General features: G+C 34.8%; 1 protein-coding gene across 1 annotated transcript in view; it reads left to right on the forward strand.

Moving 5' to 3' along the window:
• The first annotated feature begins 3257 nt into the window (after nucleotides 1–3257).
• The window catches only part of C10H12orf40 (chromosome 10 C12orf40 homolog), a 121931-nt gene continuing 108417 nt past the window's right edge, over nucleotides 3258–16771 (forward strand). The window contains exon 1 of the mRNA XM_023182779.1: nucleotides 3258–3444. Coding sequence (XP_023038547.1) covers nucleotides 3422–3444 — 23 coding nt within the window. The 5' untranslated portion in view covers nucleotides 3258–3421. The remainder of the gene's footprint in view (nucleotides 3445–16771) is intronic.

Raw genomic sequence — 16771 nt, forward strand, 5'->3', positions numbered from 1 at the left:
CTTTCTTTCTTTCTTTCTTTCTTTCTTTCTTTCTTTCTTTCTTTCTTGGGGGATGGAGCCTCACTCTGTTGCCAGGCTGGAGTGCAGTGGCACAATCTAGGCTCACTGCAACCTCTGCCTCCCAGGTTCAAGCGATTCTCCTGCTTCAGTCTCTCGAGTAGCTGGGATCACAGGTGCCCACCACTATGCCCAGCTAATTTTTGTATTTTTAGTAGAGATGGGGTTTCACTATGTTGGCCAGACTGGTCTCGAACTCTTGGCCTCAAGCAATCTGTCTGCCTCAGACTCACAAAGTGCTGGGATCATAGGCGTGAGCCACAGTGCCCGGCCTTCTTTCAGTTTTTTTCTATTGGCAGTGTGAAATTAAAGCTAAGAGAATGTTAATTTAGTTTGAATTCCAAACTGGGAAAGAAAGAGGAGAAAAAAATCATTTGTTACTGTAGTAAAAAACATATGTAGGCCTACTTTCCACACAAACATCTCAACTTTATGTGTGTTTATATGGGAAAATACTGAAATTTTTTTAAGAGGGGAGAAATCGTCTTAGAAAAGATCTTGAGAAACAATAAGAATAATTTTAAAAATCAATAATTCTCAAATCACTGTGCTCTCAAGTGTTATATTCTCACGTACACTACCGATATCCATGAAAGAGATGGATAAAATGGAGTTTATATATATAGAAAATACAAATTAGAGACTATATATGTTTTATGAACTGTAAAACATCAGCAATTATTTTTGTAATAAAAGAATTATATATACATGTATATACATAAATGTATACATAACATATATATGTGTTGCATGTTCAGATTATGAATATCCAGAAAGTAAATAATTTTTAGAAATAGGTAAAGATAAATTGTTAAAGGTTTGAGAATTTCGAATGGATTTCCTTCTCAATAAATGCTTAATAGTATTTCATCTGTGCCATATTGCTTTCTTGCACTGTTTCCTGACCCAAGAGATTACCTAATTGTTCTACTGGCCCTAAAATAGCACAACGTTGAACTCTCTTATTATCTATCAGTCATGCTAGCCTTACTCATGGAGGCATAAACAGCATGGAAAATGAGATTTTAGGTCAACATTTCAGCTATTACACATAACTATCTAATACCTAGTTCACAAGGAAATGTCTTTTTCTGTGAAGGAAAACCCAGTAAATATCTTGTCTGAACATGCATCTCATAGGTTACTCTTTCCTTAGCCTAATTCACTCCCTCCTTGTGACTGGAAGGAAAGAAGTGACTCTAGTAAGGCAGAAGAAATGGCCCATCCAGCTCTCAGTTCTAATAAGAACTAGGTATTAGATAGTTATGTGTAATAGCTGAAATGTTGACCTAAAATCTCATTTTCCATGCTGTTTATGCCTCCATGAGTAAGGTTAGCATGACTGATAGCTAATAAGAGAGTCCAAAGCTGTGCTATTTTAGGGCCAGTAGAGCAATTTTTATGTATTTTTCTTTTTAATTTTAATGGGTATATAGTAGGTGTATATGTTTATGGGGTACATGAAATATTTTGATACAAGCATATAATACATAATAATCTTTCAGGGAAAATGAAGTATCCATAACTTCAGGCATTTATTATTTCTTTGTGTTATAAACATTCCAATTATTCTCTTTTAGTTAGTTTAAAATGTATAATAAATGTTAACTGTAATCACTCTGTTGTGCTATCAAAACTATGTGTTATTCATTCTATCTAAATATATTTTTTAACCCATTAACCATTTCCACTCCCCCAGTCCTCCACTAACCTTCTCAGCCTCTGGTAACCATCACTCTACTCTCTATCTCCATTAGTTCAATTGTTTTAATTTTTGGCTCCCACAAATGGAGTGCCAGCTCTCAGTTCTTTACTCAACAACTTGGTCAACCTCTCCTTATGTCCCTTTACTCACAACAAAGAAAAAAAGAGTCAGTTAATCCCTTAGCAAATTATTTCCCCTTTCAGTTAATTTAGTCAGTATGTTTTAAAATGTTGAAAGTAGGAAAGGCTAATACACAGGGCCATTGCTTCTCCTTGCCTGTATGGTTTTGTTACTGAACAAACAACTCCATGTCAAAGTCTAATATTCTCTGAAATGCTGAATTCACTTGGTCTAATTCAATTTTAGATATACCTTGGTGAATTTTGTCATAAAAATCAGGATTTATGTGATCAAACAAGATGTCTACCCAGGGACATAATCCTATTCTAAATACTATTTTCCAATGACTTAACAAAAAATTTATTATATATCAAATTGTGAAATCTTCCCCAGGTTATGTTCTGGAAAAACACATGGCAATTTAAGAAAAATATACTTTGTGCATTTATTTGGAAGACGAGATGCCTAGTTTCTAACCAAAATATTATAGGACAGCTTGTAAGATAATTGTTTTGTAAGGATATACAAACATAATACAGAAACGAATAGCATAATTCAATTTTTGTTTTGAGATTTTTTTTTCTTCAGTAAGGATTTTAATATCTTTGGACCTTAACATCTAATTAAGTTTTGATCAAGCTGTTTTTTTTTTTTTTTTTTTTTTTTTTTTTAGTGGAGTCTGCTTTGTTGCCCAGGCTGGAGTATCTCCACTCACTGCAACCTCTGCCTCCTAGGTTGAAGCGATTCTCCTGCCTCAGACTCTGGAGTAGCTGGGACTACAGGCGTGTCCCACCACGTCCGGGTAATTTTTTGTATCTTTAATAGAAACAGGGTTTCACCGTGTTAGCTAGGATGGTCTTGATCTCCTGACCTCATGATCTGCCCACCTCGGCCTCCCAAAGCGCTGGGATTACAGGTGTGAGCCACCGCGTCTGGCCTGATCAAGCTCTCTTAGCAACTCAATGCACAGAATGGTAACTTACTACAGTGCTATGTTTCTTATAAACACCTGTTTACGGAGTATTAAAACTGCACGTGAAGAATATTTAAGGAATTTGGGTATGGGGTAATTAATGGGAACGGAAACATCATTTTTAGCGTTAGTGATCCTTAACTGTGTCCTTGCCTTCTTTTTCTTTCTCAAGTCTGATCTCTGATTCGAAAAAGACATCAGAGAACTGTCAGAACTAGGTAAAATCATGAAGGAGATATTTTGAAACACGAATCCTGTGGCCCCTGTCACATAGTTAGGCTTCCATTTATTCAGGCTTGCCCTGCCTCCGCGATGAAAACGTTGTCAGCCAGGCCGGCTGCTTTGCCACAGCGTCCCCTTGCGGCCCTATCAGAACCGGAAGCAACACGCAGAAGCCGCAGAGGCTGTTGGGAGGTTGGGCCTCAGGCCTTGGACCAGAAGGAGCTTCTTCACGCTCTGAGACTGTCAGGAGGCCCTGGGGGATCCCGTTGAAGCTGCGATTTGACGCAGAGCTGAGATGTCTGAGCTCTAGACACAGGGATCTCGGTGTCAAAAGATTTGGGAAGATGAATTGGGTCGGGGGATCCCGGTAAGTTGTGCAGCTGGAGTTTGAGACTGGGACATTCATTCCTAAGACACCTTTCTACTTCCCGGCGGAGAGGTCACAGCCTTAGCTGGAAAGAACTTGGTAGGAAAGGGTCTTTTTATTGTTATCCAAATCGCGATGGAGACTCTATAACCATGTCTCTGTTCCCAAAACAAAACGAACTCAGCTTCTTCCCACTGCCTTTACAAAGGCTTCACCTGTGGGGGCCCCCGTGAGCAACCTTCCCTGCTGCCCCTCCTCCCCTTCTCCATGTTCTATGCGCTGTTACTCTAATGAGGCCTTTTAGCACCTGAGCCCTCCCCTACTGCCTTTTTTTCCGTGTCTGCACCTCTTTTAGGTTCTTCTGAGTTGATACATAGTCTTTCCATTTGGAATTTGGAAATTATTGTGACCAGTCCCAGCTGCACTTAAATCAATGGCGGGGCAGCAGTATCACCGTAAATCCAAATTGTAGTTTGTATTTTAAAGGGAAGTAAAGTGAACCGTTTTTACTTGAGTAACTTGAGAAAATTTGCCATTTAGTTTGTATTTAGAATTGATCACATAAAGCGTGATAGATTGACAATTTAGTTTTATATAACCTATTCATTGTTATTGACCTTAAAGTCCAGCTGGGGGAAATCATGTGGGCCTGTAATTTCATTTGATCAAAATTCTTGATGAGAAGAATTGTTTTGATTGAAACAAGAAGCCATTACATGTAATTTTTTTGTCACAAGTAGACCCAGGACAGTAATTATGTGGTTAGATTATAATGCGTTTAAGTTCTAAAGAATTTATTGGAGGAAAGACAGCTTTTGTATTCACTAAGTATCGTAACTATGCCTGATAATTTTAGCATGCACTTTTGTCCTGTTGAATATGCTAGCATTGTATTTTAGCAATTTACCTGAATTACTTCTGGCTAGTGTTTTGGCAGCAGACTTGTACTTTGGAGAAAAGTAAAAATTTATTTACAGGCTACAACAGGATTGAGTTGATACATGAATATAATGTGATGTTTTTGAATTTAATATTCTTTAAAATATTAAATAGGATTATATGAAATAATTTTACAAATGCTTAGCACTATTAAAATGTAGATGTTGCTATTATTCTGTCATATATCACAAACTTTTATGGCTATTTTGGGAGTAATGTTTTAGTTGCTATTGGGAGGATGCAAAAACAATATACTGCAGGAAACATGTAATCTAGGATTATGTTTCTGAAAATGAGGTGTACTGCAGCAACTGGCGGTGCAGCATCTGGAGATACTAGGTACTGGGGGTTTAAGAAACATGGTTACATCTCTCCGAAGCATCAGTTTTAATCAGAGATTAGGGAAAAAAATTATGTGTTTAAATTTATACAAACGTCAAAGTAAAATATAGAGACAAATATCTAAATTTAATGTTTTATTTGGAAATGGCAGAATTGCAATTCAGGGCATACACAAAGTATGTCTTTGGTATGTCTGAAGAACAAAGAAAAGGGTGGGGATTTTACAAAAAAAGAGAAATGTTACATATGGTTTTGAAAGAAAGTTCATTGACAGTAGTAAAGTTGTGAGGAGCTGGCAAGCTCTGATTGGTGGGTGATGGTGGTAGTTAAAAATTAGTCATAGACTCCTGGAAGTTCATTTTAGTAGTTATTTGGTATAACTGGTCCTGGACAGTTTCAGCAGCTTGGCTTGCAGAGAATCACGTTTTTGGAGCAATGCTCTGTGCCCTGAGTGCTTTTGCCTCCTGGCTTCTCAACTCTGATGTGGTTGGACAATACAAGAATGACTCAATTTGTGTGATCAACCTTCACACGAACATGGATGCATTGTAGAGTGAAATGAAAAACTCTTGTGAAATGTTCAGATAAACTGCAATTTTAAATAAATTTTACATGGAGGATGGGCTTCTTACGGTAAAGCCCCAGATTGGTAATTTAAAAAAAAAACAAATGAGAATCTCCATTTTCTACTGTCAGGCAAGGGTAGATAAGATTAGTTGATCTTGGCATTCATAGTGTCCTAAAGGGCCTCAATCTGAAATAGTGCTTTTAGCAACCAGTGGCAGGTGATTGGAGCTAATAGAATAGAAATTTTAATCTTTATCCCAAACCATCCTGGAGTACTTTTTACCCTCCTCCATTGTTAGGGATGTTTTGGTTAAACATTTTAAGAACTATTAGGAACTTAAAATACAGACAAGTGAAGTGATTGGAGAACAATTCTAAAGTTCCTTCAGAACAATTCCAGAGTATTCAACAGTAAGTAATTCAGCAAATATATTTTTTACATGACTGCCTTTTTAGGGAATTGGTAAGATGTACAGGGGGATTCAGAAAAGAAAAATATATCTGGTCCACAAAAAGAACCTATGAGAGAAAGAAGAGATTAAAATTAGGTAAATCACTGTAATAATAGATATTTAAATAGGACTTAATATTGTCGCAAGCACTGTTCTAAGTGCTTCTTATTCATTTGCTCTTAAGAATGCTATGATTTATATACAAATATTATTCCCATTCTACTGATGGGGAAGCTGAAGCATAGTTAATTAATGTTAAGTGACTGGAGTAGAGTCACCCAGCTAGTGAATGACAGAGTTAGGATTTGAGCCCAATGTGCTTACTCTCCATGCTATGCTGTATAGAAAGATGAGTGCCACAAATAAAGTAAATAAAAGTATCATGAAAAAGGGCTGTGGAAATTCAGAGAAAGAAGAAACAGGAAGTTACCCTAAGCCTTGAAGGACAGAAATAGTGCACAGAGCAAGCACCAAAGGGAAACAATCAAGCTCTGGTTCTTAAAATTGAAATGAAGGTGAAATAAATAATTTATCAAATTGGAGACCTAGGTTTCAGCAAGGCTTCTTAGGAAAGGGAAAGATGAGTTGCAATGGAAGATATTAAAGAACTTGAAAAATGTTAGTTTGTAATACTAGGTGAGTCTGCATTAAGACACTTAAATAGTTAATAAAGGGCTCTCTGTATACTTTTTCTCAAGTGAATGAATGAAGCAAATCTATGTTTTAGTAATAGCAACCAGATTACTTACAATAATTTGAAGTAGATTGTTCTTGTATATTATAGAAACCTGGTAATTATTGAGTTTAATTGCAGAATCATTTGATAGGAATATCTTTACAGTTTTACAGTTGCAAACATCTTTATAGCTTTTCTTGTAAAAACCAAACTGGGCATTTGACCTTTTGCTGCTCTTCAATTTAGGGACTTTACCAGTCGTACATAAAATGTCGTTTTGTAAAGGAAAGAGCCGGTGATTGGGGAAGAAATAAGCTTCCCTTATTTTCCTTTTTTAGTTGCTTACTTAGTTTGGCTTTAGTGTTTTGGTTTTTGGCCATCTTTGCAAGATATCTTAACAGTGCATTTCAAACCAAGGTCTCATTGAGGGCAAAGAAATTGATCTAAGAAATTAATTTACATGTATATGATAGTAGTTCCCAAGCTACTGTCTCTTTGAGACTTGATAATCAATTATAATAGCAAGTTTTTCAATTTAATAGACTCTTTTTTCTTTTGTTCTGAAGTTATATCCTTGTTAAATTTTTTGATAGTATAATGCCCCCTTTTATTTTTAATCCTTTTTTGACAAAATTAAAATATCAATCTATTGTCAGTCCCACCAGTTAAATTTTTTTTTTTTTTAACTTATCTGGGAATTAGTGACCTACACCTCTCACATTTATTTCATATTTGCTACAAGTCACCCCAGAGACCATGTATTTTTCTAATCAGATTGAAGTGCAGATTTGAGAGACAACATATGTAAGCACTGATTTGTTTTTAATTTTGAAAAGATTGTTTTATTTTCTTGTTTATTAATGACTCGTTTCACCAAATTCATATTTACTTCAGGTTTGAAGGTGGTAGTAAGAAAGGAGGAAGATAACATATAACCAGACTTTGGTCCGCAAAATGCTATTCAGAATCAGATTGGTTATAGATCTATAAATATACCACTATATATGCAGTATAAGATTTTTTTAAATTAGGGAGTTTATTTTTATAATTCAGATTGGAGAATGCAATCAATGTCATAAGAAGGACCTAGCCAAAGTTCTTTAGGTGAGGGAGAGGTTACCATTTGTAAATGTAGGCCTGGACCTAGTTCATCTAAGCAAAATATTATTGAGTGCTGTGTACCAAGCACTGTGCCAGGTGTAAGTACAATGTAACTGAAATTTAGTCTTTTTCTATAAGATTTTAGTGTATTGGGGAAGAAAAGTATGGTTTGCCATTAAGTTAGAAAATATTTAATGTCAGAGGCCAAAATAGGATATACAAAATAGATAATGTGAACCATAGTAGAACATAGGATAGGTTTAGCTGAGAGTTTGGCTACTCAGAGGCAAGGACAATAGAAGGTTTGATGGAGAAAAACAAAAAACAAAAGCATTACCTAAATAGTTGGAGATAATGTCTGCATATGTCTGCTTGATGGTGAGTTTGTAGGCTAGACAAAGACATTGAAAATTTATGTTATTGAGGAGTCATTCAAATTCAGAAGTCACATAGTGAAAATGGTGTGTTATGACTATTAGTTTGTGGTGTTAGTGGTATTTAGGTTGGAATATAGTGGGGAGAGACTCCAAAATAGTGATACCAGTTAGGATTCTGGTAGGAAAAAAATGTAATACTATTTTTCCATTTTCAGATATAACTTTATTCTTGAAACTCAATCCACACAAATCCTAATTCGTTTTGTACGGATCACAGGCTGTGTAAATTTTGGTTAATTATTAAGTTTTTTCCATACAGGAGCAGATCCAGGTTGTGCAGAGCCCTGTTTGTGGAAAAAGAATACAAAATTGTGACTACAAAATTAGATACAGGGCCTTGGAAGGGGCACATTCAGGTGAAGGACCATGAAGCTTAAGCTTAATTAGCGTTACAGTAAACTAGCCTCTGTCTCTATGCTTCTCTATGTTTCTTTCTTCATGTGTTAAATGTGGGTAGTGCTTAAATGTACCACGAACATCATCCTAGTTTGCCTGAAATGATCAAGGTTTATACCTGTGGTCCTAGTAGCATGCCCAGTTTAGCATTTGTCTCAGAGTGTTTGTTTTTTTAACTAAATATAAACTACCATTAATAGTTCTGTTAAAATGAGCCCAGATAGAATCAATGAACATTCTTTTTTTTTTTAATCCTCTGCCTAGTTCTATTAGTGTGTGAGCCATATGTGCAGTGAAGAGAGTTCTCACTTTAACATGAGGTTAAATCTGGAAGACATCCAGTGGTAATCCAGCTCTCTTTTCCTGATATTTTCCAAATGGAAATTAACAAACAACTCCTTTTAAAGATTGCAGGATGGGCCCTTGCTCATAAAATGGAAGTGTGCTGGGACATGAGCAGCTAAAGACAACTAACTTGCTAGGTAGGGTGGGAGAAGTATTTATTGCTGCTGTCTCTACTGGCCACTTAGTGTACTAGCTAGTTATATGAATGCAAGCTAAAGTCTCAGATTTGTATAGCTCCTATGCTTGGGTTGGGGTCAATAGGAGATGTGAGGAATTTTAGATTAGGAGTAAATGAAATGTTTGTAGAGAATAGAGGCTTATCAAGCCTGTCAAGATACAAAGAATAGTGTGAAGGCTGTTGCTATAGTGGGTTTGTCCACAACTGTTTTTCTCATTGTTTGATAATGCTTTTGCAATAAATCTTTTTGGGAGCAGAGAGCTCAAATAAAGGAAAAGTTAATGTATGATGAAAATTTGACTACTGATACTTTGTTTTTCAAGGATGTTGGTGATGAACCTGTAAATTGTGCACAAAATGTTTGCCAATATTTAGCATTCCCATGGTTATGTTACTGACCACATGAAACTCTGAAGACACAAATCTACTGAAAAAGCATCAGAATTTACTTTCAAATTCAGTAGTTATTTTTGAGGAGATTATACCTGCAGATAACAATTTAACATATATAACTGTGGAAGGCCCAATTAATCTGTGAAGTATGAGTTTTCATTTACATCAAATGGCTTTTAAATTAATTCCACTTATTTTAATTTAATTTTTTCTTGTGTATTTTCAAAAATAAGAGTGATAGCTATAAATGTGTCTTTTATTAGCAGAAATTCATAAACAGTTGAATGATGCCAATTTTACCAGTGTAATCAATGCCGCAAACAGAAAATAAGCTAATTCCAATAAGTTTTTCATCTAATTCATGGAATCAGAAAAATTTCTTAAAAGTTCTTTCTGTCAAAGGTGAAACATCCAATATTATCATTAATGCAATTGTGAATTTAGTTAAGTTCATCATTGAAGATAAAATTATTTCTGCAATATGGATACAAATTTTGTGGACCATAGTATAATGGTTAAAATGGAGTTCTTACTAAATTAAGTAACCTGTGAAGCTGAGATATACTTGTAATTGGTTGTGGTCGCATCAAAAGAAGTTTGATATTTTACCATATAGAAACTACAGTTGTCAAAAAACTTATGAATTATTCTATAGATATTCAGTAATGTAACTGAACTATAGTATTTTGAGTAAAACTGATGCATATAAAGGAATGCTTTAGTATGTTATAAGCTTCTTCTCTTTGCTTCTTTTCATTAATTGAATTTCATGAACACTGGAATCTTTGAATAAGTATGTTATAAATTAATCTATGGGTCTTATAGTGTTAATGAACTGTTTTTTTATTTTTTTTTTTGAGGCTGAGTTTTGCTCTCGTTGCCCAGGCTGGAGTGCAATGGCGCGATCTCACCTCACTGCAACTTCTACCTCCCAGGTTCAAGCGATTAGCTTACCTCAGCCTCCTGAGTAGCTGCAGTTACAGGCACCTGCCACCATGCCCAGCTAATTTTTTGTGTTTTTAGTAGAGACAGGGTTTTGCCATATTGACCAGGCTGGTCTTAAACTCCTGATCTCAGGTGATCCACCCACCTCGGCTTCCCAGAGTGCTGGGATTACAGACGTGAGCCACTGTGCCCGGCCTATTGAACATTTTTATAAGCAGGTACTCTATAGTTTGATGGCATTTTGTTCAAAAACAATTGGAAATTTTTATTTTAAACATTCCATGAATGGCCTGATCAAAAATTCAACTTTTGAAGCTCTTAGTAAATTATAATTATTGAAGATAAGGCTTTTAAAATTTAATTCTGCACAAGATTTAACTTTGAAAATATATTTTTGGTATTCAGATATATTGGAATATTGTGACTGGTACAAAGGTTTTGATGGAGTGCCTACTTTTAATTGGTTAATTTTTTTTTTTTAGAAGAACAGAATGCAATTGAAGGAGTCTACAGTTTTATAGCATCTAAATTTAGATAAATATTTAAAAGAATCAGACATTGCTGCTTATTTGTCAAGTTTTATCTTGTAAAAAATAAGGTATAAATGGAATGACAAAGAGTACTTGTGAAAATATTTGGACTAAATACTTATATACAAACAAAAATTGGATAGTATCTTCCATTTGGCAAAATTTATACTGAGCTTACCAGGTACTTCATTATCTGTAGAGAAAGTATTTTCTCAGTTAATGTGAATTATGCAGAGTGTTGATTGAAAGTTCAACAGTTTTAAATTTGTTAACCAAATACAATTTTAAACATTGCAGGCAGTTTTATGAAGAGAATTTAAATATAAGGAATTAATACCGAAAAACTGCTTTCTTCTGCAAACTATGAGTAACACATTGTTAGAGACATATGCAGTTTAAGTAATTGACGATAGCACATGTATACAATAAATATTTCTGCTAATACTTTTTGTTTAACCTTCTGGTAACTGATGTAAAGAACTGTTTTTGCTTTAATGTTCCCAGATTTACATATATATGTGTAAATATATATATATAGTTTTACGAAATAAGTTTATTTTTATTTTTTGTTTTTCGAGATGGAATATCTCTATGTTGCCCAGGCTGGAGTGCACTGGTGCCATCTTGACTCACTGCAACCTCTGACTCCCGGGTTCAACTGATTCTCCTGCCTCAGCCTTCTGAGTAGCTGGGATTACAGGCACCCAACAACCATGCCCGGCTAATTTTTTGTATTTTTAGTAGAAACAGGGTTTCACCATATTGGCAAGACTGGTCTTGAATTCCTGACCTCAGGTGATCCTCCCACCTCGGCCTCCGAAAGTGCTGGGATTATAGGCATGAGCCACCGCACCCAGCCAAATAAGTTTATTTTTGAAAATCATTTTTGTATAAAACATTTTAGAGATTGACAACATAATGAAACCAATATTTTTGTCCACAAATAACATTTTAAATGTATATATGTTTATATACACATATCTATATGTATGTACACATTTGTACATACATATACAGTTACATGTTGCTTAGTGGCAGGGTTACATTCTGAGAAATGTACCATTAGACAATTTTGTTATTGTGTAAACATCATAGACTGTGCCTACAGAAACCTAGGGGGTCTAGCCTACTACACACGTATGCTATATGGTATAGTCTTTTGCTCCTAAGCTACAAACCTATACAGCATGTTACTGTACTGAATATTGTCAGTAATTATAACACAACAGTAAGTGTTTATGTATCTGAACAAATCTTAATATAGAAAGGATGCGGTAAAAATACCATATAAAAGATAAAAAATAGTACATCTATATAGGGTACTTACCATGAATGCAGCTTGCAGTACTGAAGTTGACCTGGGTGAGTCAGTGAGTGAATGGTGAGTGAATGTGAAGCATTAGGACATTACTGTATACTACTAGAGACTTCATAAACACTATACCTTTAGGCTACACTAAATTTATTTTTAAAGATATTTTTCTTTCTTTAGTAATAAATTAACCTTAAGCTAATGGAACATATTTTACTTTATAAACTTTTAAATTCTTTTTGAGTCTTTCATAATAACACTTTGCTTAAAACACAAACACATTGAACAGCTGTATGAGACTATATCCTTAGTGTGTAAGATTTTTTTCTATTTTTAATTTCTTAAAACTTTTCAAAGTTTTTTTATTAAAAATGAAAACACAAATATACACATTAATCTAGGCTCACATGGTTAGGGATCATCAATCTCATTGTCTTCACCTCTACATCTTGTACCATAGGAAGGTCTTCAGGACAATAACATGAATGGAGCTGTCATTTCCTATGATAACAATGCCTTTTTCTAGAACACCTTCTGAAGGACCTGCCTGAGGCTGTTCTACAATTAACTATTTTTTTTTAATAAGCTGAAGGACTATATGCTAAAATAACAATAACAAGTATAGTAATAATAAATACATAAAACAGTAACACAGTCTTTTATCATCATTATCAAGTATTACGGGCTATACATAATTGTATGTGCTATACTTTTATACTACTTACAGTACAGTAGGTTTATTTATACCAGGATCACCACAACATGTTAGTAATGTTTGCTACCATGTTATGACAACTAGGCAATCACTAGATGATAGGAAGGTTTCAGCATCATTATACTCTTATGGGACCACTGTAGTATAATATAAGTGGTCTGTCCTTGACCGAACCATCGTTATGCAGTGTGTGATTTTATTTACTCCTTGAAACTTAACTGTAAGCATTATAATAGTCTCAGTTCATTATCTACCCTTTTTCTTCTTGTCAACAGTTACATTTTAAAAGATTTATATTAAAAAGTTTTTTATGGTTCCATATGAACTTTAAAGTAGTTTTTTCCAATTCTGTGAAGAAAATCGGTGGTAGCTGAGGGGGATAGCATTGAATCTATAAATTACTTTGGGCAGTATTGCCATTTTCATGATATTGATTCTTCCTATGCAGGAGCTTGGAATGTTCTTCCATTTGTTTGTGTCCTCTTTTATTTCACTGAGCAGTGGTTTGTAGTTCTTGAAGAGGTCCTTCACATCCCTTGTAAGTTGGATTCCTAGGTATTTTATTCTCTTTTTAGTAATTGTGAATGGGAGTTCACTCATGATTTGGCTGTTTGTCTGTTATTGGTGTATAGGAATGCTTGTGATTTTTGCACATTAATTTTGTATCCTGAGACTTTGCTGAAGTTGCTTATCAGCTTAAGGAGATTTTAGGCTGAGATGATGGGGTTTTCAGCTGGAGGCATCACGGTGCCTGACCTCAAACTATACTACAAGATTACAGTAACCAAAACAGCATAGTGCTGGTACCAAAACAGACATATAGACCAATGGAACAGAACAGAGACCTCAGAAATAACACCACACACATCTACAGCCATCTGATCTTTGACAAACCTGACAAAAACAAGCAATGGGGAAAGGATTCTCTATTTAATAGATGGTGCTGGGAAAACTGGCTAGCCATATGTAGAAAGCTGAAACTGGATCCCTTCCTTACACTGTATACAAAAATTAACTCCAGGTGGATTAAACACTTAAATGTAAGACCGAACAACATAAAAACCCTAGAAGAAAACCTAGGCAATACCATTCAGGACATAGTCATAGACAAAGACTTCATGACTAAAACACCAAAAGCAATGGCAACAAAAGCCAAAATAGACAAATGGGATCTAATTAAACTACGGAGCTTCTGCACAGCAAAAGTAACTATCAGCAGTGTAAAACAGGCAACCTACCAAATGGGAGAAAATTTTTGCAATCTACCTGTCAGACAAAGGGCTGATATCCAGAATCTAAACAAATGTACAAGAAAAAAAAAAAAAAAAAAAAAAAAAACCCAAAAAACAACCCCATCAAAAAGTGGGCAAAGGATATGAACAGACACTTCTCAAAAGAAGACATTTATGCAGCCAACAGACATGTGCAAAAATCCTCATCATTACTGGTCATGAGAGAAATGAAAATCAAAACCACAATGAGATGCCATCTCACACCAGTTAGAATGGCGATCATTAAAAAGTCAGGAAACAACAGATGCTGGGGAGGATGTGGAGAGACAGGAAACCTTTTACACTGTTAGTAGGAATGTAAATTAGTTCAACCATTGTGGAAGACAGTGGCGATTCCTCTAAGATCTAGAGCTAGAAATACATTTGACCCAGCCATCCCATTACTGGACATATACCCAAAAGATTATAAATAATTCTATGATAAAGACACATGCACATGTATGTTTATTGTGGCGCTATTCGCAATAGGAAAGACTTGGAACCAACCCAAATGTCCATCAATGATAGACTGAATTAAGAAAATGTGGTACATATACACCACAGAATGCTATGCAGCCATAGAAAAGGATGAGTTTATGTCCTTTGCAGGGACCTGGTTGAAACTGGAAACCATCGTTCTAAGCAAACTATCTCAAAAACAGAAAACCAAACACCACATGTTCTCACTCATAGGTGGGAGTTGAACAATGAGAGCACATGGACACAGGATAGGGAACATCACACACTGGGGCCTGTCTGTGGATGAGGGGCTGGGGAAGGGATAGCATTGCGAGAAATACCTAATGTAGATGGCGAGTTGATGGGCGCAGCAAACCAACATGGCACGTGTATAGCCGTGTAACCTGCACGTTGTGCATATGTACCCTAGAACTTAAAGTATTAAAAAAGTTTGTTTTAGGGGTGTAGAGGTTTTATGGTATTTATAATATTGCTTATTAAAATTCAAATCCATGTCTAGCTACTTGTAAGACTATCAGGAATGTTTGTGTGGAAATCTTACGAAGTTTGTAGCTATAAAATTAGTTGCTAAATTGCATCTAAGAACCAATTTAGTTATTTTGATGAAAATATGTTAAATGTTTCAAGACTATTCCTAAATTTTAGAGATAGTACTAATGGAACTATGAGTATATTCATTTTTTTCTTCTTGAATTAATGATAATGCAAATAGCTTGAAATATACTTCTGTGTTGGAGTGTCATTTGCATTCTGAAATATCTTCCACTGTGTGACTCAGGAAATGGCTGTTCATGTTTATGATTACAGCTTATAGCTGTGGAACAGTGTTTTCTGTGTGAAAATACTGCAAGAATATGGTCTCCGAGGACTTATTTTAATTAGGCTCTGTATTCTAAATATTAGATGAAGTTTTGCTTTATTGATTTAACGTTTTTTTTCCTTAATACCTTTCTTTGGTAATTCATACTTATGTGAAAACTTTTTCTTTTGCATTGTAAGAGAAGTTACTTAAAAGCCATAACATTCTAACATATATCATTACTATTCCGAACACATCAGGTCAACCTGCTTTAGTTTTGTGGAAAGCTAATGTAAGTACTTTTTCTAGGCTAGTTACTGTCTTGAATGTTAATAAGTCTATCAGCTAAACAATGTTAGATTTTGATGTTTTCGGTTAATATTAATTTCAGTGTGACACAAACCATAAAACACTGTTTTTCATTTGCTAATTATTGGTCTATTAATTTTCTTTAAATTTTCCACTTTTCATCAAATTTAAGATATTGTTATAAGATCTTAACAGTCTGGAGCAGTTTCTTTTGCATGGCACGATGCACCTAAGAAAACAAACTGATCAAGAAACTAAAAAGCAAAACAAAACAAAGGAAGCAAAAAAGAACAAGTTAATACTGACAGTGTATGGGGTTTATATGACACTCATAGTTTTTAATTCCTAATACAGTTTTAATAGCTCCTGCATACTCCATGTAAAATGTACATGTTAGTGTTTTTTGAAACATTTCTTTGGCAACTTTATTGCATTTGTGTCTTTTTCCTTTTTTTTTTTTTTAAAGGAAGTATTTCTTTAGCATTTTCCTTTAAACCTTTCCTTACTAGAAGGAATAGCAAGGAGCAGAAATGCCCTGATGCGTTTTTGTAATTAGCATGGTTGTTTTTCCCTCTCCCTCTACTCCTTTTTTCTCATTTCTTTCTCTTCCCTTCTCCCTCCCTTCTCTCCTTTAACCCCTTTATACTTTTTTGTTTTTAAATTTTTTTCTTTCTTAGCAAAGAATAATGTAACAAATAAATAATGTAACATAACAAATATTTATGTTACTACTATCTAGAATAGATAACTATGAAGAGGTTATGACCTACCAATTTTCTTTTAAGTACAAAATGATTTTGAATCAATGCGTATTATAATGACAACTAATATTCGTTTCAAACTTTCATTGAAAGAGATGATTGTACATATTTCTTTAAAAATTCATTTTTCAGAATAACGTAGTAATTACTGTTTAAAAAAGACGAACCTCATTACCACTTTCTAGCTCACTCCCAATCAGCTAGTAATTTAAATTTCAAGACAAAAAATAGAGAAACATATATTTTAGTTTGGTTGAGTGTTGTAGTACATAAGTCGAAGAATGTAAAACAACACTGAAAGCTAAGTAGGGGCATGCTGTGAAAGTCATATCCCTAAATGATGATCAGAGGTGTGTTTTAAAGCAGTTACTTATGTAGT

Source organism: Piliocolobus tephrosceles, chromosome 10 (genome assembly GCF_002776525.5).
Source record: "Piliocolobus tephrosceles isolate RC106 chromosome 10, ASM277652v3, whole genome shotgun sequence".
NCBI lineage: Eukaryota > Metazoa > Chordata > Mammalia > Primates > Cercopithecidae > Piliocolobus > Piliocolobus tephrosceles.